Genomic DNA, 24,701 nt, shown 5'->3' on the forward strand with positions numbered 1-24,701 from the left:
TCTAACGAGGAGACCAGTCAGATGCCCATCTGGCCGTGTCCCAAAGGAACTTAGGTGACACTTAGCCATAGCGGTCTCAGCGTTGTGACTTACAATTGGAAACTATTTCAATGCCTGCATAGACACTAGGCAGGCTTGCCAGACTGAGTTGAACATTCACACTCACATACACACCAGAGGTTATTACATTCCCTCCTATAGACTTTCCACAGAAAAGACCAAAAACAAAGACAATAACAACTGGACAAACAAGTACAGAAGTGGCCACAAAGCAGGTGTTCACAGATTTACTAAAGGGCCAACCGACCTCTCAGTGTGGCCTTGGGGTGGGAAGTCATGTCCAGGCTCCCACTTAATACCCCAGACAAAAGCACATGTGCATTTGAAATTTAGATGACAAACTAGCTTACTTCCGGAGGTTCAGACAGGTGACTTTCACAGATAACTGGTGCCATTTTCAGGGTGGGAGAAAAGACAAGAGTGTCTCCCTAGCTCCCAAAACCTAGATGTCCCTGGGAGTGCCTTTGTTCCCAGCCCCTGAGGCTGAGAGGAGACTATGAGGTATATCACACCCAAGTAGGTGCAGAAACAGAGAGGAAGGGGAAGCCAGAAATGTTACTGAAGAGCTCCAATACTTCTTTTGCCGCTAGGATCCTAGGAGAAAGAAAAGATTTTAACCAGGGTTCGAAGGTTCCATCTTCTAGCCATCCAGTGTTGAAGGTCGGCCATTTGTTCCTGCAAAAAGATCTAGGGGTTTGAAGTAGACTGTCCCATGTCCTCGTCCGTCAGAGTCACAATCAAATTAAATTCCCTCTACTTGCAGGGTTACCCTGGGTTCCCCGAACCCAGTCCCCTCTATTTTGCATCTTGAGTGAATAAGACTGGAGTCGCTTTGGGCCACCAGGAGTTTGCCCTTACGCAGGATTGCTTCTTTTTAGGGCAGTCTTGAATCCAATGTCCCTTTTCTTTGCAATAGGCACATTGGTCTTTATCTAGGGACCTTATGAATTCGGGTACCTGGTTGTTCTCTGATGGGCCCTTGATCTTTTTGAACAATGGTAGCTGAAACTCTAATCATTTCTCTGGTGGCTTTGAGTTGTTTTTCCTCAGGGGCATCTCGATTGTTGTATACCCTCTGAGCAATGCGGAGTAGAGCCTGAACCTGTTTACGTTCTCAATCTTCTAATTTTTGGAGCCCTTTTTTAATATCGGGCGCTGCTTGGTTTACGGCCTGATTTTCAGGAGCCTCTGGATCCATGTGAGTATACTGTCTAAAGGCTTCCATTAATCTTTCTGGAATACAGCAGGGCTTTCTGTCTTACCTTGTATTATTGAGTACACCTTGGCCAAATTAGTGGGCTTGTGTGCTGCAGCCTGGAGACCCGCCAAACCTTCAAGATGGCGGACCTTCCCGCCAAACCTTCAAGATACAAAGTTACCTTTTGAGAATTAAATTATTTCATCACAAATCTCATAGGAAGTAAAACGTCTTGAGGCCCAAAAGAGTTCTCAACAGAAAAAAAGTGAGCCATATAGGAAATGGTATTTTGTGTGCATCCGCAGTTCCCAGGAAAACAGAGTGCTTCCAGGAACTTGAATTTCTTGGTTTTTAGAGCTGTGCCCCCTATTGTAGGCAGAATTTCTTCATTGAAGTAGACCACAGCTGGGGTGAAGTATTCTTTCCGTTGCTTTCTCCCTCTTTGTCCATAGAACATAATGATTGAGAGTATGGCCTCAGTATCATAACTGGTCCATATTCCATTTCTGAACTCTTGAAGAGATAAGAACCTTGATTTCTTCATTAGTGTTGTGGGACTAAAAGTCACCCATTTGTTAGGGTAATTCTGAGAATTGAATAAGAGCATTCATTGGTCTTTAAAATTTAACACGGGACTCAATACATGACATTCAACAGAACTGCAAAATGTGATCTGCAATCTTAACTCCCAGCATTTTCAGCTGATGCTGGTTAGCATTAGTTTATCATTTCGGGGAAGTCTGGAAAAGCTGTTTCTGAATCAGCAGTCAGGCTAAGGACGCACTTGAATAAACCTACCAGTGTTGAACACCAGCCTGTGAGGTTTCTCGGGGAGTGAGGATGGCTAACTTTGAGCTCTCCACTGCCATATTGTCTGAGCCCCACAAATGACTCTGAGGTGGGTACAATATTTCTCCACTTACAAACGAGAAAGTTGGAGCTTGAAGATGCTAGCCAGTGTTAGCATCTGACCCTCAGTCAACCTGAGTTCTAAGCCTTTAAATGCTTACTGCACGAGATTCATATGAGAAGGGCCCGGTTTCAGATCCACTTCCACTTCCCTCCAGGAATATGGTCTTAAACAAGTATTTTTGCCTCTCCAAGCCTGAAATTCTTCATGTGAAACAGAGTATGAGTACCTCCTGTGTAGGCTTGGGTGGGGGATTAGATATAAAATGTGTCAAGTGCTTGTCACAGTTTCTAATGCATGATGGAGACTCAACAAGACGGCAGTGTGGTGTTCGGGGCTTTCTAGAGACTGCTTTCTGCTTCCCACTCCCTCCTTGGCACATGATCTACGTGTCTCTTTCAGGTAAAAGAAAACCTTTATACTTTCAAATACAAGTCAGAATATAACTTGATTGTTTAAATGAGAAACAGCTGAGGCTGTTACTAGTTTTAAGGGCTGATATTGGGGTGTCTGGGTGGCTCAGTTGGTTGAGCATCTGGCTTCGGCTCAGGTCATGATCTTGCGGTTTATGGGTTCGAGCCCTGTGTCAGGTTCTGTGCTGACAGCTAGCTCAGAGCCTGGAGCCTGCTTCGGATTCTGTGTCTCCCTCTCTCTCTGACCCTCCCCTGCTCTTGCTGTCTCTCTCTGTCTCTTCAAAAACAAATAAAAGACATTTTAAAAAATTTTTAAAAAACATAAAATATGTCATTTTAACCATTTTTCACTCTACAACGCCTGGACATTAATTATATCGATACTGTTGTATAACCATTACCACTGGGTTTCCAGATCCTTTCCATCACCCAAAGTAAAAACTCTGTAACCATTAAGCAGCAACTCCCTTTTCTCCCCTGCCCTCAGCCGCTCTAATCTCTTTTCTGTCTCCATGATTTTGCCTATTGTGGAAATGTTATGTAAGTGGAATTATACCATTTTAATTTTTTTGTGTCAGGCCAGTTTCACTCAGTATAATGTTTTCAAGTTCCATCCATGTTTGAGCATGTATCAGAACTTCATTTCTTCTTTGGGCTAAATAATATTCCCTTGATGAATATACCACATTTTGTGTATCTACTCAGTGGACATCTGGGTAGTTTCTACCATATTAGCCACATGTACTTTACTCATTTGTTTGTTTATTTATTGAAGTATATTTGACATAAAATGTCATATTAGTTTCGGGTATACAACATAGTGTCCAATTTTGTGTATCTTTGTGCTCACCATTCTAAGTGTAGTTACCATCTGTCACCATACCGAGTTATTACAGTATTATCATATATACTCCCTATGCTGTACTTTTCAGCCCTGTGACTTATTTATAACTGGAAGTTTACCCCTCTTAATCACTTTCACCATTTTTGCCCCTACTGCCAACAGTTCGTTCTCTGTATTCATGATTCTGTTTCTGTTTGTTGTTGTTTGACTGGTTAGTTTGGTTTTTAGATTCTGCATATAAGTCAAATCATAAGGTATTCATCTTTGGCTCATCTGACTTAGTGTAATACCTTCTAGGTCCATCCATGTTGTCACGAATGACAAGATTTCATTCTTTTTTTATGGCTGACTTTTATTACCTTGTGAATACATACCGCATCTTCTGTATCCATTCAGTAATCAGTGGATACATAGGTTACTTCCATACTTGGCTATTGTAAATATGCTGTGATAAATGTGGGGGTGTATACATCCTTTCAAATGAGTGTTTCTGTTTTCTTTGGGTAAATACTCAGCAGTGGAATGATTGGATCATATGGTATTCCTATTTTTAACTTTTTGAGGAACTTGTATAGTGTTTTCCATAGTGGCTGCACCGATTTACACTCCCACGAACAGCACACAAGGGTTCCCTTTTCTCCACATTCTTGTCAACACTTATTATTTATTCTTTGTTTTGCTGACGCTAGGCATCCTTACTGGTTATGAGGTGATATCTCACGGTGGTTCTGGTGTGCATTTCCTTGATGATTAGTGATGTTGAGCATGCTTTCATGTTTTCTTGGCCATCTGTATGTTTTGGGGTTGTTTTTGGTTTGGTTTGGTTTTTGGCAGAATGTCCATTCAGGTGCTCTGCCCATTTTTAATCAGGTTATTTGGCTTTTTGGTGTTGAGTTGTAGAAGTTCCTTATATATTTTGGATATTAACCCCTTATTAACTCCTATTCAATAGATTGCCATGTCATTTTGTTGGTTCCCTTTGCTGTGTAAAAGTCTTTTATTTTGATATGGTCCTCATAGGTTTTTGCTTTAGTTTCCCTTGCCTGTGAAGATATATTTAGAAAAATGATGCTTAGGTTGATATCTTAAGAGTTTATTATCTGTGTTTTCTTCTAGGAGTTTTATGGTTTCAAGTTTCACATGTAGGTCTTTTAAAATCCATTTTGAATTTGTTTTTCTGTATATTTGATGTGAGAAAGTGCTTCTGTTTCATTTTTTAGCATGTGACTGCTCAGTTTTTCACACTCTGTTTATTGAAGGAATTGTCTTTTCCCCATTGTATATTCTTGCCTCTTTCATCATAGATTGATTGACCATATACATGTGGATTTATTTCTGGGCTCTTTCTCCTGTTTTATTGATCTGTCTGTTTTAGCCACAAAGATTTAATTTTTATTTTTTTTTTATTAGGTAGGCTCCATGCCCATTGCAAATGCCTGAGCTAAGAATCAGACACTTAACCAACTGAGTGATTCAGGCTCCTCTAGCCACATATATTTTAAAAGTCATTCAAGGCTGAGTTCCCTCATGATAGTGATATCAAAGATACTTCATTAAAATAATAGCTTTATAAGTTAAAACTCGTATTCTATTTAGGATATATTTTAGAGCTAAACCTAAGTTGATGGAGGTATGTGGTATAAGGAAAATGATATCATCCATATATAGATATTTTTATCTTTGTCAACTAGTACTTCTATGTCTGAATCAAGTAAAATATTCCAGTTGCAAAATACGTTGAATTCATGATATAATCCATATAGGGCTAATGTTTTATTTTGTACTTTGTTTTCATGTTTTAAAAGAATTATACTTTACTTACATGATCCTAGAGGCCATATTAGCATTTCTATTAATTTGAAGCATTTTCTAAAAACTCACTAAACTTTTCCTCAGATAACTGGAATATTATGTTTGATTCAAACCCAAAATAATGATTGGCAAACAAAGAATTTCAAATTCTGGCTGGCATAATTTTTCTTAAAACAATATACATTTGGAGGGTAAGAGGGGGGAAAACATGTCTGATAAAATGCTTAGAATCTATTTTGTGTATCATGAAAATATTAGAAGGATCCTTGGAACACATTTAGATTTTTTTTTAATTGTATAAAAGGAATTTGCTGACAATTCTAAGGTACTTTCCAGGGCTTATTTTGTGGAAATAAATGATGTAATGAGAATATAGTATAAATACATACTACCTAAATTTTCTACATACAACCTTCTTTTTCAATTTATTTTAAACATATCTTGGGACGCCTGGGTGGCTCAGTCCTTGGGTGTCTGACTTCGGCTCAGGTCATGATCTCGTGGTTTGTGGGTTTGAGCCCCGCAGCGGGTTCCGTCCCAATGGCGCCCTGGCACTGATGCGGTTTTTGAGTTCTCCATGTTAGTTTTCTGTGCACAATGCTGGGGCCACTGCCTCAGTGAAAGTGATGAAATTACTGGTTAAGTGAGGTCATCTGCTACAGTCAATCACTTGCATATTATCCTTGCACACTTACCAGACAAATGAAAGGTGTGTAAGTATGGCTAATAAGCATGTTTATTTTATTTTATTTTTTTAAAATTTCTTTATGTTTTTTATTTTATTTTTGAGAGACAGAGAGAGAGACAGCATGAGCAGTGGAGGATCAGAGAGAGAGGGAGACACAGAATCTGAAGCGGGCTCCAGGCTCTGAGCTGTCAGCACAGAGCCTGATACAGGGCTGGAACCTAAGAACCGTGAGATCGTGACCTGAGCTGAAGGCCGATGCTTAACCGACTGAGCAACCCAGGCGCCCCTAGCTAAGCACGTTTAAAGACATTAAAAAACATTTTTTTTTATAGTTTATTTATTTTTGAAACAGAGGCAGACAGAGCACGAGTTGGGGAAGGGCAGAGAGAAGGAGACACAGAATTCAGAACAGGCTCCAGGCTCCAGCTGTCAGCACAGAGCCTGATGCAGAGCTCAGACCTGCATGGAGAACTTAAAAAGTGTATCAGTGCCAAGGCCACCTTGGACGGGCTGTCCAGGTAGCAAACATGCGGCCAGGGCTGAGACCCTTTGTCTTCAAGCAAGAACCAGTTGAGGTTGGGTGGGATTGTGAGGCAGAAGTAGTAGTAGGCATGAGCCTTGGTCATTTCCATCCTTTCCCTGCTTACAGCAAAAAACAACCCAAGAGACCACGATCACTGAGAACCCAGAGTTTAGAAAGTAAAGTAGTGGGGTGCTTGGGTGGCTCAGTCAGTGAAGCGTCAGACATTGGCTCAGGTCATGATCTCATGGTTCGTGGGTTCAAGCCCCGTGTCGGGCTCTGTGCTGACAGCTGAGAGCCTGGAGCCTGCTTCGGATTCTGTGTCTCCCTCTTTCTCTGACCCTCATGCTGTGTATTTCTCTCTCTCAAAAATAAATAAAAAACATTAAAAATTTTTTTAAAAAGGAAAATAAAGTAGCTTCTTTTCTTTTTTGTCTTTGTAGACATGGAAGGACTTTCATGAAACATAAATGGTTCAACAAAAGATACTCTAATGGATGACAGCGAAACTCCTACATACAATCTGCAGATAGAACCACAAGATGGGTGTCATCCTGGTGATGGCGTGGCAAGTACAGTAACGCTCTTGGCTGTGGCATCAGATGAAAATGAAAATCAGCTTGATGGGGATGGGCAGGAGGGTCTGAGCCCAGGCACCAGTGCAATGGGCAGACCTGAAGCTTGCGAGCAGGACAGTCTCAACAATAACGAAAGCTGCACGCCCAGCTGTGGGGTGGCGGTGTGCGAGAACTCAGCAGACACTTCCTACGAAAGCCCCCAGGATGGGCAGGCCTCCGTGGGAAAGGACAAAACAATACCTGGAAAAAGAAGCTCCAGAACCAAACGGGGCACCACAAAGAAGATAGCACAAGGTATTTTTAAAAATTCTTTTTTATACTATTCTTTACCTAAAATAAACTACCTTGTGTCCCATACTCTGTATACTGTCCTACATCTTGCTTTACTTCTCTTTTTTTTTTTAATGTTTTATTTATTTTTGAGAGAGAGAGAGACAGTGTGAGCAGGGAGGGGCAGAGAGAGAGGAAGACACAGAATATGAAGATAGGCTCCAGCTCTGAGCTGTGAGCACAGAGCCTGATGCAGGGCTCGAACCAACGAACCATGAGGTCATGACCTGAGCCAAAGCCGGACGCTCAACCAACTGAGCAACCCAGGCGCCCCTTGCTTTACTTCTCTTGATAGACTCTGGAGCTGGTTCTCAGTAGCACATACGGATCCAGCCGGGTGTCCTGTCCTGCGTGTGACGTGTTTCCACCGGGTTCCGTTGCAGGGCTGTACCACTTCTTTATAGCCCTTCCCAGACTTTGCTCTAATAAATGTGCTGAAATTGAAATTATTTGTACATGCTTTTACACCAGGTACTTTAAACATTTATTGTCTTCTTCCTTTATAAATTAGACCATTTTCTATTAATATCAACCTTAAAATTTTCCTTCTGTCCTCTCCATGGCTTTGATCTCTCATCTGTGAGTTTCTGTGCTGATACAGTCTAAAATTCTTTCTGGGATCTTCCCAACTCAAGAAGTGAATAACTGTATTAGCATACGGTGATATATACCTTACATCAGTGTTGAATAAGACATCCAGTTTTCATCCTCTGTATCACTTTGGTTACAAAGTAATTCAGAGTATTTCTTCCCCCCCCCCCCCCAGTTATTTCTAATTTGGTATATAGTTTGGCAGTTAAAGTTTGGAGCTATGGACTCTTTTCCCCCTGAGTCACTGGCACACTTGGGAAAAAGCAGCCTCTGGTTGTTTTTCATCAGAAACATGTGTGACTGGAACATTCTGGCGCGTCCTTGGCTGGGACTCCTAGTCCAGCGCCGCTTCACCCAAGTCAGTGTCTTCGCATGAGGCTGAAGGGAATGAAGGAGAGTGTCTCCTCTCATCTTTTGCTTCTTTGGCTGATTAGAAATATAGTCAGTCTTTCCATATCTCATAGTTTTGTTTTTTTAACTTGGAGTAAAACAGGAAACTTTCCACTTCCTACAGATTTATCCTTATTATTTCAAAAATGTGATTTGATACCTTTTTTTAATATTTATTCATTTATTTTTGAGAGAGAAAGAGTGCACAAATGAGAGAGGGCATAAAGAGAGGGAGAGTGCAGAGCCTAATGCGGGGCTCGAACTCACAAACCGTGAGATCATGACCTGAGCCAAGAACACTTAACTGAGTCACCCAGGTGCCCTGATTTGATAACTTTTTAATGTAGTTTATAATTATGCTTTCCAGGTAACTGACCCCTTCATCTTTTCTTTTCCTTTAGTAGACTTAAAATAAAATAATTTTTTAAATGTTTATTTATTTAGTTTGAGAGAGCATGCAAGCGCCAGGAGAGGGGCACAGAGAAAGGAACAGTGAGACTCCCAAGCAGGCTTGGGGCTGCCAGCACAGAGCCTGACCCAGGGCTCAATCCCACAAACCGTGAGATCATGACCTGAGCCAAAATCAAGAGTCAGATGCTTCAACTGACTGAGCCACCCAGGCTCCCCTAAAATAATTTTTAAAATGAGATATGAAAGCCTTTCCTTAAAGACCTAAGGTAAACCAGATGATGTATGTAGTGCTATTTGTATATATAGATTGATTTATTCAATAACTATAATTCAAGAGCAATTTGTGCCTCTCTAATACATTCTTTTGATGTTTTTGAGAACTGAGACCTAGTTTCATATGTATATGGGTGAATCATACCTTAAGATGATGGCTCCATTTATTCCTTCCTTCCATGACCATACTCCATTTTCCCTAGGTGTGATTATGTTATTTAGTTGTTTAGAAGTTATTATCTAGTGAGTATATATGTATAGCATTACTGTCCCCTATGCATTTGAAATACATGACTTATAAAACTTAAGGATAGTCTTTAGACAGATTAGCTCTAAATTATTTTATATATCTTAAATGAAATGAATTTAAAAGCATAAGAAAATGGAGTTAGGAGTTGCAAAACCTAAGTTCAAATCTTCTGGTTCTAGGTCACTTGGAGTTAAGGAGACTTAATGATTCTGTACTTCAGCTTCCTCAACTACATTATAATGATGTTTATCTATACCTATATCGATAAAATTCCCTTCTGAGCTGTGAATTCCTAAGGTTTGAACAGAGGTCTTATGGTGTAAACTTGATTAAAATTTGGTAACTCACCTCTGTATCTATAGAGGGTTGGTTTGTTTTTTTTTTTATGCAAGGGGTACATTTTTATTTGTACGTTAAGTTTTGTTGTTCAATTGGGGTGAGCAGTAGAATTCTAAACTGGGTGGAAGGCTTCTCCGGAGGGCAGAATTACTTGTTTCTAGACCTGGGAAGGACCCGGATGGCCTGGGTGTCATCTCTGCGTACCTGAGGGGTCGCTGAAGCTTGGGCTCTCTCCAGCATGCCCAGTCACCAGGTCTGAGGGAGCCTGTCTGCCCGACAGCTCTCTGGTTAGTCTGTTTCTGTCCATCTCCACTGCCACACTTCAGCATCCTCCTCCTCAGGGGAGTGAAGCTTCCTAAGGATACCTCTACCCTGTCGCCCCCATCCGTCCCCTAGGTCAGCGCAACACTGTGGAGAGTCCCCGCATACGTGTCTACACATGGGCATGTTGGCGCTTCTTTTTCCTGGGAAATCCTAAGATCCTAAGGAGATGAAGCCTCGAAATTTTGCAGATAAGCACTTTTCTAAGAATACAATAGCTTTTCAGATGTGAAGTGACATATAAAGCCTGATACTCAATTCCAAACCAGCAATAGTAGGTGCTCTCTCAGTATTTTTTTAAAAACATATTAAGGTGAATTCATTTACTCTTATGCTTCTTTACCTAGGTTAATTGGTAATAATTCTTTTGTGTTTCCAAAAGCTAGTACTAGGAAACAAAAGGTGGAGCAATAGTATGAGGAGACATGTCATTATTTACAGGTTTTCTGGAGCTAACTTTTTTTTTAATGAGCAGCAGGCAAAAGTTTATTAGAGTATAAAATCAGAAAGTAAGAATAGTATGAAAGCTCTCTTTATAGAGAGCAGGCATTCAAAAGTAAATGCCCTAGAGGCAGCACTTCTAAATACCTGCTAAAACCTTGCAGTTGGCCTCACAGAAGTGCAGTTGCCATTTTATTTATTATTTTTATTTATTTATTTACTTATTAATGTTTATTTACTTTTGAGAGCAAGAGGCAGAGCATGATTTGGGGAGAGGGAGAGAGAAAGAGAGGGAGACACAGAATCCGAAGCAGGCTCCGGGCTCCAAGCTGTCAGCCAGACCCTGACGCAGGGCTCGACCCCACGAACCCCGAGATCCTGCCCTGAGCTAATGTCGGATGCTCAAACGACTAAGCCCAGGTGTCCCCTGGTTGCCATTTTATTATGAGACTGTTTCCTTAAGAGAATTGAAACTCTGTAATATAGTCTACTAAGCAGGGTTTCAAGCTACATCACAGCAAGTTTTCACTATAGTTGAATCTGGCACAGCTTTAAGTAAACATCCTAAAAATGAATGAAAACAAGCCTATAAATTGTTAACAGCTTGTTGAGATATTCACATACCATACACTTCACTTAACGTGTACAATTCACTCATTTTTAGTACATCCACAAAACCATACAACCATCACCGGCGTCAATTTTAGAACACTTTCATCATCACACAGAGAAACCCCATACCTACTCGCAGTCATTCCCTGTCTTCCACTAGCCGTCCCAGCCCTAGGCAACCACCAATCTGCTTTCTTCATAGACCTGTTTACTCAGGACTTGTCATAGTAACAGAATTAATCAACATAAGGCCTTTTACGACTGGCTTCCTTCACTTAGCATAATATCTTCAAGGTTCATCCACGCTGTACCCCCGTGTATCAGTACTTTACTTCTTTTTATTGTCAGTTATTCCACTGCAGTGGGTATACCATATTTCATTTACTTGTCAGCTAATGGACATTTGGACTGTTTCTACTTTTTGGCTATATTGAATAAGCTCTTATGAACATTACTGTACTTTTTTTTGGTTTTGAGGTTTTTTTAAGAGTACATTACTTTTTTATTTAAATTCAAGTGAGCTAACATACAGTGTAGTGCTGGTGTCAGGAGTAGGACCCAGTGACGCATCGCTCACATACAGCGCCCACCGCTCATCCCAACAAGTGCTGTCCTTAATGCCCATCACCCATTTAGCCCATTGCCTCACCCAACTCCTCTCTAGCAACCCCTAGTTTGTTCTCTGTGTTTAAGAATCTCTTAATGGTTTGCTCCCTCTCTCTTTTTATCTTATTTTTCGTTCCATTCCCCTATGTTTATCTGTTGTATTTCCCAAATTATATATATGAGTGAAATCATATATTTGTCTTTCTCTGGCCTATTTTGCTTAGGATAATACACTCTAATTCCATCCATGTTGTTACAAATGGCAAGATTTGATTCTTCTTGATCACCAGGTAGTATTCCACTGAATATATATACCACATCTTCTTTATCCATTCATCAGTTGATGGGCATTTGGGCTCTTTCTGTACTTTAGCTCTTATAAGTAGTGCTACTATAAACATTGGGGTGCATATGCCCATTCGAATCAGTATTTTGTATCCTCTGGATAAATACTGAGTAGTGCACTTGCTGGGTCAGAGGGTAGTTCTATATTTTTTTAAATAAGTAAATAATATATTTAAAAAAACCCCCAAAATAATAATATATTTAATTTTTTAAATAAATGGGGGAGGGGCAGAGAGAGAAAGAGGGAGAGGGAGGGACACAGAGGATTCGAAGCACATTCTATACTATCAGTGAAGAACCTGATGCAGGGCTCAAACTCAAGAACTGCAAGATCATGACCTGAGCCAAAGTTGGATGCTTAACCAACTGAGCCACCCAGTCAGAAACTTTGTATCTTGATGAGGTCCCAATAGTTCATTTTTGCTTTTATTTCCCCTTGCCTTCAGAGAAATGGGTAGTAAGAAGTTGCCATGGCTGAGGTGAAAGAGGTTGCTGCCTGTTTTCTTCTTTAGAAATTTGATGGTTTCCTGTCTCCCATTTAGGACTTCAGTCCATTTTGAATTTATTTTTGTGTGTGGTCTAAGAAAGTAGTCCAGTTTCATTCTTCTGTATGTTGCTGTCAGTTTTTCCAACACCACTTGCTAAAGAGACTGTCTTTTTTCCATTGAGTATTCTTTCCAACTTTGTCAAAGAGTAGTTGACCATATAGTTGTAGATTCATTTCTGGGTTCTCTATTCTGTTCTGTTGACCCATATGTCTATTTTTGTGCCAGTACCGTAGTGTCCTGTTGATTACAGCTTTGTAATACAACTTGAAGTCTGGAATTGTGATGCCTCCAACTTTGGTTTTCTTTCTCAACATTACTTTGGCTATTTGGAGTCTGTTCTGGTACCATACAAATTTTTATGTGGATGTATGTTTTCATTTTTTTTGTTGTTATATATGCCTAGGTGTAGAATTGCCACATAATAAAGCAGTACTTTATTTAACTTTTTGAAGACCTGCTGAACATAGTGGTTATACCATTTCACATTCCTAGAGCAACATAGGAGGGTTATAATTTTTCCACATCTTCTCCAGCACTTGGCAATATCTGCTCCTTTGGTTTTTTTTTTTAATGTTCATTTATTTTTGAGAGAGGGAGATGGTCTACGGCCATACCACCCTGAACGCGCCCGATCTCGTCTGAGAGAGGGAGATGGAGTGCAAGCAGGGGAGGGGCAGAGAGAGAGAGAGAGAAAGAGGGAGATAGGACCAGAAGTGGTCTCCATGCCGACAGCAGAGAAGCTGATGTGGAACCCAAATCCACAAAACGTGGGATCACGACCCAAGCCTAAGTCAGATGTTTAACCCACTGAGCCACCCAGGTGTCCCTCTGCTGCTCTGGTTTTAACTACAGTCTTTTTTTATTGAGATAAAACTTACATGCCATGAAATTCACCATCATAAAGTGTACAACCTCCTGGTTTTAATATATTCTCGTAGTTGTACAACATCATTAGTATCTAATTCTCAAACATTATATCCCCCTTAAAAGAAATCCTTTACCCATTAGCAGTCACTCTCCATTTCTCTGTCCCCCCCACCCTAACCCCTGGCAAGCATTAACCCATAAATTTTGTGGAGTTGTAAAAGACAAGTTCCGATTATTAAGTGTTTGGTGGTTGCCATAGAACATACTTTATTTACTCAGTCACCCTAGTATTTAAGCATTTAACAAAAACAGGTCAGCAAATGGCAAGAAGCCAGAGATAGGCAGCAGATGAAAATTGGGAAAGGAAGAACTCCCAGATTGACTTGCCACTGGCCAATTCAGTGCCATGACTTGTTCAGCTGGCGGCCTCCAGCGGGGAGGTGACCAGGATGCCTTGAAAGCTAGAGAAAGACAAATCTTGGAAATGCATCTGTGGCTGGAGTCAGGCTTGCAGAATAAAAAGAACAAAGAGGTTGGCCCTGCCTGTTCCTACCTGAGTGATCTTAGGAAAGTAACTGTGTCCTTATCTGTAAGAGGGCTAATCCTACCATTTCTGAAAGATAGTCCTTAGAATGAGTGATCCTGTGTTTAAGCTCTATCAAGTTCTCCACCTAAGGTAGCTGCTTCTAAATGGTAGGTGTAGTCTTTATGTATGTAGTGGCATGATTTTTTAGTGTGATGGACCAGAAGCAACATTCATAAGCAGTTGGTTTAATTTGACTTTAATTCCATTTTACCTCTTGTGTCAGTATCTCTCGTTTACCTGTCCCCGCCTTGCTCCCCTAAGGTGTATTCCTAAAAACGTTATTTCCAGTGCCACTTGCTTAAAGTCGGGTATAACACGCCTCCTGGCCGGTTAACTAGTATCTAAAGTAATATGTGATAACACAAATGCCCAATCTGCATTTTACATATCTGGCTTTGACCGGAGTAGAGCCTTTTTAGTTCTAAACTTGAATGCCTAATGGAATTCGTTATGTACTCTAGTTTGGGCCAGGATTGGGATATTCAAATTAAAAAATGTAAAGGCCCAGGGGCGCCTGGGTGGCTCAGTCAGTTGAGCATCCAACTTCAGCTCAGGTCTTGGTCTCACAGTTCATGGGTCCACACCCCACACGAGGCTCTGTGCTGAACACTTTCGCGGAGCCTGGCACCTGCTTCAGATTCCATGTCTCCTCTCTCTGCCCCTCCCCTGCTCGTGCTCTGTCTCACTCAGTTTCTCAAAAAATAAGTAAATGTAAAAAAAATTTATTAAAAAATTGCGAAGGCCTGCATTTCTCAACACACGGTTGCCCTTCTTACATTTTCAAAACCAACAATGGCATACCAAGTCCGTCCACATGTAAGGATTTATATTGGGCCCATCAGGTAATGTAGCATAATCTGCCTTTTTCTAAGGCCAAATGACTAACAACCTTAATCCCATTTGCTTCCTAGTTCCCTTTTGTGACTTAATGTAACATGTTTATGTTGGGACACGGACATCTTTGGGGGCCGTTATTCTGTCCACCATGAAAATATTTTAAGATAGACTAGATGATGACTTCATATATCATAATTCTTCCCCTTATAAAAATATTTCGCATTATTTTATATAACCATACAGGGTTACTTAGTCAACAGCTATTTATTGAGCATTGTATGCCAGGCACTATAAACCTGTTGGTGAACCTGACTTCATTTTTTTTGTTGTTTTTTTAAATTTTTTTTAATGTTTTATTTATTTTTGATACAGAGAGAGACAGAGCATGAGAAGGGGAGGGGCAGAGAGAGAAGGAGACACAGAACCGGAAGCAGGCTCCAGGCTCTGAGCTAGCTGTCAGCACAGAGCCTGACGTGGGGCTTGAACCCACGAACGTGAGATCTGACCTGAACTGAAGTCAGAGGCTTACTGACTGAGCCACCCAGGTGCCCCCTGACTTTGAAATTTGTATGCTTGAGCATGAGCGCCAAGTACCTAACAGGTTCTGTCTGGCAAGGTGGGAGTCAGGACTGGTACTTAGTAAGCCCAGGGCTGTGGAAATGCTGGCCTAGAACGGCTGTGGGGGGCTTCCAGGAGGAAGCTTAGATGTGCAAGCTGAGACAGGGACAAATAAGCACTAGCCAAGTAAAGGAGATGGGGGTAAGGGAACAGGAAGGACGTCAAAGGTAACAGCCACACCACAGACTAACGCTGTGCTTCAGCACCTGCCAATATTTAGTTCGTCTGGAGCAGAATAAAAGGGAAGAATGAATCTAGGGCAAATAGTGGAGAAAAGAACAGTGGGGAGATTGAAGCTTGAAAGATCAGCAAGGTCCGGGTTACAAAGGATTGTTGCTTCATAGTGACCCCTTTGGGCCTTGCAGGCAGGTTTGAACAAGAGCTCTGTGATGCAGGCTTGCAGGAATTTAGAAAGGCGACTCCATCCACGGTGTGGAGAGCCGGTTAGGATGGGGCGAGATTAGAGGCAGCACGGCTGCTTCCGGGGCTTCTGTGGTCCTCTGTGCAGATGGGGCTGGAAAGAAGAGGACTGGGAGTTATCAAGGGCATAGAACTGACCGGACGAGGTCATAGAGTAGGCGTGAGAAAGTCCAGGATTATCCCCAGTTGTGCGGTTTAGGCACCAGATGTGAGTTAATGCCGCTTAAGGAGGATGAATGTAAAGAGACAAGGAGCAAGTGTGGGGAGGAGACAGAAGGCAATGTGACAATCTGGGGCCAGGTGTCTGGGGTCCCTAAGACATCTAAGTGGCCGTGTTGGACAGGCAGTTGGTCTGTGTCTCAAGACTGTGATCTTGGCTAAAAGTGTAGCTTTGGGAAAGCTAGAAAGGATCTTGAAAATGGCCTACCCTAACCCCTTAATGTTTATTTAAAATATTTTTCACTTACTAGTCACCAGTTTATTATAAAAGGATATAACTCAGGGATGCAGAATGCAAGGAATGGGGAAAGGGCAGGAACTTCTTTGCCCTCTCCGGTGCCCTCACTCCCACATCTCCACCTGTTCACCAGCCCAGAAGCTGACCCCTCACTATATTATTTGACCCCTTAATTTTTATAAACGAGGAAGTTCAGGTTTGATCTACCCAGTGCCTTGTTTTGCAGAAGATGGGGGGAGAATTAGGATATGAACTCAGGGTATCTAAAGAGTCAATGTGTTTTCCATGCAGCAGAGTTTTACTTGTCCTACTAAACAGTGAGGTTGTTTCGATAGGATTAATAGTAATAACGGTGGTGGGGCACCTGAGTGGCTTAGTTAGTTAAACGTCTGACTCTTCATTTCAGCTCAGGTCATGATCTTACAGTTTGTGGGATCAAATGCCTTGTCAGGCTCTGTGCTGACAGAGCAGAAGCTGCTTGGGATCCTCTCTCTCCCTCCCTCTTTGCCCCTCTACTGCTTGCTTATGCGTGCTCGCTCTCTCTCAAGATAAATAAATATTTAAAGTAAGAATAATAATGGAATTCATCAACTTTTATTGAATTTCTGTATAAATATTTTCCAGGCAGTAGAATTATAATGATGGTAAGACAGACTTTGACCTACCCTCATGAACTCCTCATGGACATTAGTGGCAAAGCAGGTGTTAAGTTAAATAATAAAACTATCCCAAGGGTGCCTAGGGCTTGAAGTCAGGGCCGGGAGCAGCACCTCGACGCCAGGAGGAGCTCTGCTGGCTTATGGAACTGACGGAAGTTCAGTGCGGTGAGTGGAGAGGGCACTTTGGGCTGGCGAGCGTGAGCTCAAGTATGATCTCCTGGGTATTCTCACTGCTCCTGAGATAGTGGGAAGCTTATTGGACAGCTCAGGGAGGGGGTGATCACTTGGAGGAATGTGTCATCTATGTCTGAGGATGATCCTAACCTCATAGCTAGAATGATAGAGATGTGCTCTGTGTCACCTGCTGGCTCCTTCCAACAGACGGCTCCATTTCCAGGAGCATCAGGAGGGGTGTTCGATGGACAACAGAATATAATCAAAAAGCAGAAAACTGAAGAATTTTGCATGGTCTGGATGTTATCTGTTGCCGTATAATGAATTTTCCTAAAATGTAGCAGCTGAAAACCACAACCATTTATTATTTCCTGGATTCTGTGGGTCAGGAATCTGAGTGTGGCTTAGCTTGGTGCCACTGGCCCAAGTGTCTCCTGAGGTTTGGGTCACGCTGTTGGCCAGGCGTGCGGGCGTGTCAGGGCTCAGACTGGGGCTGGGGAATGTGCTTCCAGGCTCACTAGGTGGTACTTGGCAGGCTTTGGTCTTTCCTGTGTGGCTCACCTCACATCACCGTACCTCGTGCCTTACAGCATGACAGCCAGCCATCTGGGGCGGCCGCCGGAGAGAGAGCACTCCAGTCAGAAGCCACACCTTTTTTCAGACTTTACAAAAAATGTTCATTTATTTATTTTGACAGAGAGAGAGAATGTAGGGGATGGGGGCAGAGAGGGGGGGGTAGAGAGAGAGAGTGCCAAGCGGGCTCCACACTCTCAGCACAGAGCCCCATGCAGAACTTGATCCCACAAACCGTGAGATCATGACCTGAGCTTAAATCAAGAGTTAGACGCTTAACCAACTGAACCACCCAGGTGCCTCTATAATGTGACTTTAAAGGTGATATTTTGTCACTTCTGCCATATCCTATTTGTTAGATGCATGTTACTAGGTCCAGTCCACACGAGGAGGGGATTATCCAAGGGCACGGATACTCAGAAGCCGGTCACTGGGGGGCCATCTAGCAGGTCACCTCCCACAGTCCGCCAGGGGAGTTCAAGGTCTCAGAGTGTGGCAGGGGCCCCCCGAGAGCAGGTAACTATAGTTTGACCCACATTCTTTTTTTTCTGAGTGCCTTTCTCTGCAGTTGCTGATGGGACCCAGGATATCCAGTGGTACAGACAGGCCAATCGGATAACTTTGTACTTCTTGCCTATTGTTTCATGATTTTGGTACTCTTAAAATGTGTAAGGGTGCCTGGCTGGTACCGTCGGCAAAGCTCAAGCCCCACCATGGTGTGCAGATTACTTAAATAAACAGACACACAAACAAACTTTAAAAAATTAAAAAGATTATATGATCACCATATAGTAAGAAGGTGAAAGAGAAGAGAATTACTATCAATCAGGCCTTTCAAATTTTGTCTGGAGGCCAGCATTTTCCATCAAGTCTCTGTAATGAGATATTTCATATAAAGAAAAATTGAGCAATTTGCACCCCCCATCATTTATATGAGTATTTCTATGCAATTACACACATATATTAACACAGGTATGAATGAAGACTTTCATCTTTATTTCCCTAAGAATATTTTGTTACTGATTTCACAAAACTCAACTTAGTGGAAGCAAAAATTCAGTGAGGGTGTTTAGGGACTTCAGGCCCCAATTTTCAACTGTTAAAGTCAAACTTTCCAATGTTAAATAGTTTTCTGTGCAGTCTCCTTTTGTTTTGGTTTTAACTCCAACTTTTGTTTGCTTGTAATCCCTACAGAGAGTAGATGTCTTCTTACCTTTATTTATTTAAAATTATAGTTTCTAAACATCATTCAGAGAGTCAACTGTAATTAATTTAAAAAGCTTTTTTCCCTTACTCTTTTATTGTGTTTTTAGCAAAATTATTCCATCCGTCTCTCTGATTTTGAAAAAAGCACACAAGGGGCACCTGGGTGGTTCAGTCACTTGAGCGTCAGGGTTCAGCTTAAGTCATGATCTTTCAGTTTGTGGGTTCGAGCCCCACATCAGGCTCTATGCTGACAACTAGCTCAGAGCCTGGAGCCTGTCTTCAGATTCTGTGTCTCCCTCTCTCTCTCTCTGACCCTCCCCTGCTTATGCTGTCTCTCTCTCCTCTCAAAAATAATAAAACATTTTTAAAATGTTTAAAAAAAAAAGCACACAAGGTAAGCATTTGAAAACTATAGCCACAGGATCAAAAGCAGGTAGAGAGGATATAGCCATATAATAGAACATCATTTGGCAATAAAAGTGAATAGAGTCTTAATATATACTACAACATGAAAACCTTACGCTAAGTGAAAGATGCCAGTCACAAAAGACTGTATATAATATGATTCCATTTTATGAACTGGCCAGAATAGGCAATTGCAGAGAGACAGAAGGCAGATTAGAGGGCACCAAGGGCCGGGGACATTCCGGGACATGCACAGACCGGACGCCCAGCAGTACAGGGTTTCTTTCTGGAGTGAGGAGAGCTTCGGGGCACTGTGGTGATGGTTGCACAGCACTGAATATACCTAGAGGTTCAACAGTATGGACACTTGAAGTGGGTGAATAGTATTTTATGAGAATTATAATCTCATTAAAATGGTTTTGAAAAAAAGCAGTTTGGAGTGGTAGTTGGTATGGTAGTAGGAAGAAACAGTAGCGTTCTGGGCTTTTGTCCCTGCAGAATGGATTTGACCTAACATCATTTTTTTGTGAGGTATGGTGAAACGGCCGGTTTGGTGTTTTTCTTTTGACTTATGGGAAGTTCAGAGTTCATTCCTGGCTTTCTACATTATTCTTTCTCACATAATTCTACTAATGTAAAGACAATTTGATGTCAGTAGCTTTTAGAGAATTCTAGAATATTGGGGGGGGGCTTTAAAGGAAATTTAGCTCTTTGGTTTCCTTTGGATATTAAGTCCTCTGCCTTCCTCCGCAAATAGGTACTATTTTTAAGCTTTGGATTTATTATTTTTTTAATTTATTGGAGGTGGGGGTAAGAGACAGCACAAGCAGGGCAGAGGCAGAGAGAGAGGGGAACAGAGGAGCCAAAGCAGGCTCTGTGCCGATAGCAGAGAGCCTGAAGTGGGGCTCGAACTCAGGAATCATGAGATCATGACCTGAGCCAAAGTCAGACGCTCAACCGATTGAACCACCCAGATGCCCCCCAGGAAGTTCATTTCTTGAAGTCCTTTTTCATATCCAGAGTGTATCTGTAAAAATGTAAATATTGAATTCGGATATTCAGTTTGTATCCTAAGTGAGCTTTTTATATGAAAGGAAGCAAGAAACAACGGTGTTTTTGCTGAAGCCTCTCTAGTCGAAGGCAGCAGCGTGTAAATACTGAGGTCGTCTTCTGGATCTAGGCAGAGGTTTTGTGCGGCCCACTGGGATTCTGGAGGAGAAGCCAGAATTCTGCATTTTTAGGAGCTCAGCAAAGCAAATGAGCTGTGAAAAGGCTGGTCCTTCCACTCAAGAAGAGTATCCTTGGTGGCATCTACCTGAGCAGGGAAACAGGAATATTCTTTTGGGGTGCCTGGGTGGCTCAGTGGGGTGAGCTTCTGACCTGATTTCAGCTCATATCATGATCTCACACTTCATGGGATCGAGCCCCATGTTGGGCTCTGCACTGACAGCACGGAGCCTGCTTGGGATTCTCTCTCTCTCTCAATCTCTCTCTCTCCCTCCCTCTCTCTACTTCCCTCCCCTGCTTGCTCACACTCTAAATAAAGAAACTTAAGAAAAATAAATTGTCACGAAGTTGCCTAAAATAAAGTCCACTGGCTGTTTTCATGTGGTCCCATCTGACCCTGAAATCCCCTGCCCAACACTCAGTTGATAGACCTGCACGACCACTTTGAGTGCTTTGGGAGCACTGGGTGTACACCCTGTAATCCTTCGCATCCTCAGTCATTCATTTCGGAGCAACCAGGCTGGGAAGAGACAGGCCACTTACGGTCACATCACTGGGGCAGTTTGACTGCAGCCTCCCCTCCTAGTCCCCGCCCTGCGCTGCTCCCTCCTTAGGCAGAGGCTGCTGCCTAAGGGCACGGATGCTAATTGTGCCCTGGTTACATAAAGTGTCCTTTTGACCTCAGGTCACCCAGAAGGAAGTTGGCTCAGGTCCAAATTTGTATCACTCATGGTACTAACATCTAGTGTGGAGGAAAAGGAAGGAATATTTCCTTTTACTATTTAATCGTGCTTAGCGAGTGATTAAAAAGATACTTACGTATGATCATCTCCTCTCCGTTTTTTTTTTTTTAATGTTTACTTATTTTTGAAGGAGAAAGCATAAGTGGGGGAAAGGCAGAGAGAGATGTGGACCTGTAAGAACAGGAGTCTGAACCTAGCAGACGCCATGACAGGCTTTAAGTTTCCCCTCTAAACTAGGTCTAAAGGTCAGTTTCTCCAGAACTATTAGGCGGTTACACATTGCCCGAGGCAAGAGGGACCACCCTTGTAATACCCTTAACATTCCTAAGGGCAGGCCTAGAAATAGAAGCTATAGGTAATCAGTTATTGCCTAAGGCTGGTTACACCCTACGTGAGGGTCCTGGGTCCTGGGTCTACTCTGTGATTGGTTAACACTCTAAATGTTGTAATTGGATAAACCTGCTGTCAATAATATTGTGTAATAATAATTGGATCACTGTACCTATGTCACAATTTCCTGTCACTCCCCCTTCCCAAACTCATAAAAGCCCTACCTCACCTTTGTTCGGGGCTCTCAGCATGGATCCACCACACCTGTAAAGTCTGTGAGCCTGAGCTTAGGCCCCGGTGAGCCTAAACCCGTAATAAAGCCCTTTGCTTTTGCATGCATGACTCAGTCTCCCTGGTGGTTTCAGGTTTTTGGAGACGATAAAGAAATCTTGGGTATTACAGCTCCAAGAATCACGACATAAAAGCCCAGAAATGAAGGCATTTCTTTCTTTTATGATTTTAATATTACAATAAAATACATGTGACATAAATTAGCTATTTTTTTGATGTTTATTTTTGAGAGAGAGAAGCCCGGGTCTAGGGGAGGGACATAGGATTAGGATCTGTGCTAACAGCAGGAGCCCAACGTGGGGCTCAAACTCATGAACTGTGAGATTGTTATGCCCAAGATTTCAATACCATCCCCCAAAACCAGAAACCCCCGGGGAAACCCGAGTCACACATACAAAAGCAAAGAGCTTTATTACGGGTTTAGGCTCGCTAGACCTAAACTCGGGCTCACAGACTTTACCAGCGCAGTGGATCCATGCTGAGAGCCCCGAACAAAGTGGGGGCAGGGCCTTTATGGGTTTGGGAAGGGGGAGTTACAGGAAATTGTGACACAGGTACAGGGGTCCAATCATTATTGCCTAACATCATTGGCAGTAACTTTAACCATACACATTGTCCAGAGTGTTCATTATTTTTGGTGGGGCCCAATCACAACATTTAGAGTGTTAACCAATTACAGAGTGGACCCAGGACCCAGGACCCTCACATAGGGTGTAACTAGCCTTTAGCAATAAGTGATTACCTATCGCTTCTATTTCTAGGCCTGCCCTTAGAAATGTTAAAGGTATTACAAGGGTGGTCCCTCCTGCCTTGGGTGGGCAATGTGTGTCCTTACAGGATCAAGTCAGAGGTTTAACTTACGAAACCACCCAGGCGCCCCTCAATTTGCTATCTGAAGTGTACAATTCAGGGCCATTAGTTACATTCGTAACGTTGTGTAACCATCACCACTGTGTTTCCAAAACTTGTATCCCTCCAAGCCGAGAACAACGCAAGCGTTTAGCACTAGGTCTGCATCCTTCCTCCCCTGGCTCCGGTCACCTCACTTCTGCTTTCTGTCTGTATGAATTTTCTTATTGTAGACATTTCAGCTAAGTGGAGTTATGTGATATTTGGATTTTTGTCGCTGGTTCCTTTGATGAAGCACGTTTCCAAGCTCACCCATAGTTTACCGCATTTTGTACGTCCATCCATCTGCGAATAAATATTCTTCCAACTTTTGGCTAACATGAATGATGCTACAGTGAACATTGGCATACATACATCTGTTTGAGTGCCTGCATACCTAAAAATATACCTATTTTGTGTATATACCTAGAAATGGAATTGCTGGGTCATATGGTGATTTCAAAGTGTAACTTTTGAGGAATTGCTGCACTGTCTCCTACAGCAGCTGCACCTCTGTACAGAGACCACATGGGTGGGGTGGCCTGATGGGTGGGACGGCCTGGCTCTTCATCTGGCTGACAGCCTGTTCTTTCCAGACCAGTGTCTTTGAACTGGATTCCTTGGCAGGGAGAAGCTTAATGACTGCCACTTACATTATAGTAAAAACATTAGTTGTCAGGCTTATGCTACAGCCATAATAATAGGTATAAACTGGTATCTCATTGTAGATTTGATTTGCATTTCCCTAATGACTGGTGATGTTCAGCATCTTTTCTTGTGCTTATTGACCATTTGTGTATCTTCTTTAGTGATGTCTGTTCAAGTCCTTTCCTCATCTTGAAATACGTTGTTTGTTTCATTATTATTCAGATGTAGGAGTTCTTTATGTATTCTAAATATCAGTTCCTTATCAGATTTATGATTTGAAAGTATTTGCTTTCATTCTGTGGGTTGTCTTTTCACTCATAGTGCCCTGTGTTGCAGAATGTTTTTAATTTAGATAATGTCCATTTATATAATTTTTTTCTTTTATTTGCTGTGCTTTTGATGTCATATCCAAGAAATCATTGGCAAGTCCTTTGTAAAGAAGATTCTCCCCAATGTTTTCTTCTAAGAGTTTTATAGTTTAAGCTCTTACATTTAGGTCTTTGATCCATTTTGAGTTCATGTTGTATATGGTATTAGGTAATGGTCCAACTTAATTCTTTTTTGGGGGAGATAGAGAGAAGGCGCAAGTGAGTGAAGGGCACAGAGAGAGAGAACCCATGAGGGCAAAGAGACAGAGGGAGGGAGGATGGAAGGAGAGAGAAAAGTAGGGCTTACCCAGGGCTCATGTTTTGCCTGAAACGGAGCTCGTGTTCACCTAAAGCAGGGCTAGAGCTCACCCAGTGTAGAACTGAAACTCATGAACTGTGAGATCATGACCTGAGCTGAAATCAGATGCTTAATGATTAAGCCACCCAGGCACCCCTAACTTCATTCTTTTACATGAAGATGCCCAGTTTCCCCAGCACCATTTGTTGAAAACACTATCCTTTTCACATTGAATGGCCATGGCACCTTTGTCAAAAATAAATTAGCCATAGATGTGAGAGTTTATTTTTGGGTTCTCACTTCTGTACCATTGGTCGAATGCAGTAGGTCTATGCTTATACCAGTACCAGTGTGTTTTGCCTGTAACTTTATAGTAAGCTTTGAAATCTGGAAGTATAAGTCCTCTAATTTTGTTCTTTTTCAAGATTTTTTTTGGATGCTCTGGGTCCCTTGAAATTTCATACAAATTTCAGGATGGGTTCTTCTGTTTTTGCAGAAAACATTATTGGGATTTTGATTTGGATTGCACTGAATCTGTAGATTATTTACATGAAATTTGTCTCTTAACAACCTTAAGTCTTCCAATCCACAAGCAGGAGATGTCGCTCCATTATTTATATCTTCTT

General features: G+C 42.0%; 1 protein-coding gene across 3 annotated transcripts in view; it reads left to right on the forward strand.

The window, feature by feature from the left end:
- Nucleotides 1–24,701, forward strand: part of CNST (consortin, connexin sorting protein) — a 119,861-nt gene that overhangs the window by 41,395 nt on the left and 53,765 nt on the right. For 2 of the 3 annotated variants that reach the window (XM_029934866.1, XM_029934865.1), the window contains one exon: nucleotides 6,889–7,317. In XM_029934866.1, coding sequence (XP_029790726.1) covers nucleotides 6,939–7,317 — 379 coding nt within the window. In that variant the 5' untranslated portion in view covers nucleotides 6,889–6,938. Of the gene's footprint in view, nucleotides 1–1,220; nucleotides 1,259–6,888; nucleotides 7,318–24,701 lie in introns of those variants that run through there. The other variant, XM_029934867.1, reaches the window with a different exon arrangement.

This window comes from Suricata suricatta, chromosome 3 (assembly GCF_006229205.1).
Source record: "Suricata suricatta isolate VVHF042 chromosome 3, meerkat_22Aug2017_6uvM2_HiC, whole genome shotgun sequence".
NCBI lineage: Eukaryota > Metazoa > Chordata > Mammalia > Carnivora > Herpestidae > Suricata > Suricata suricatta.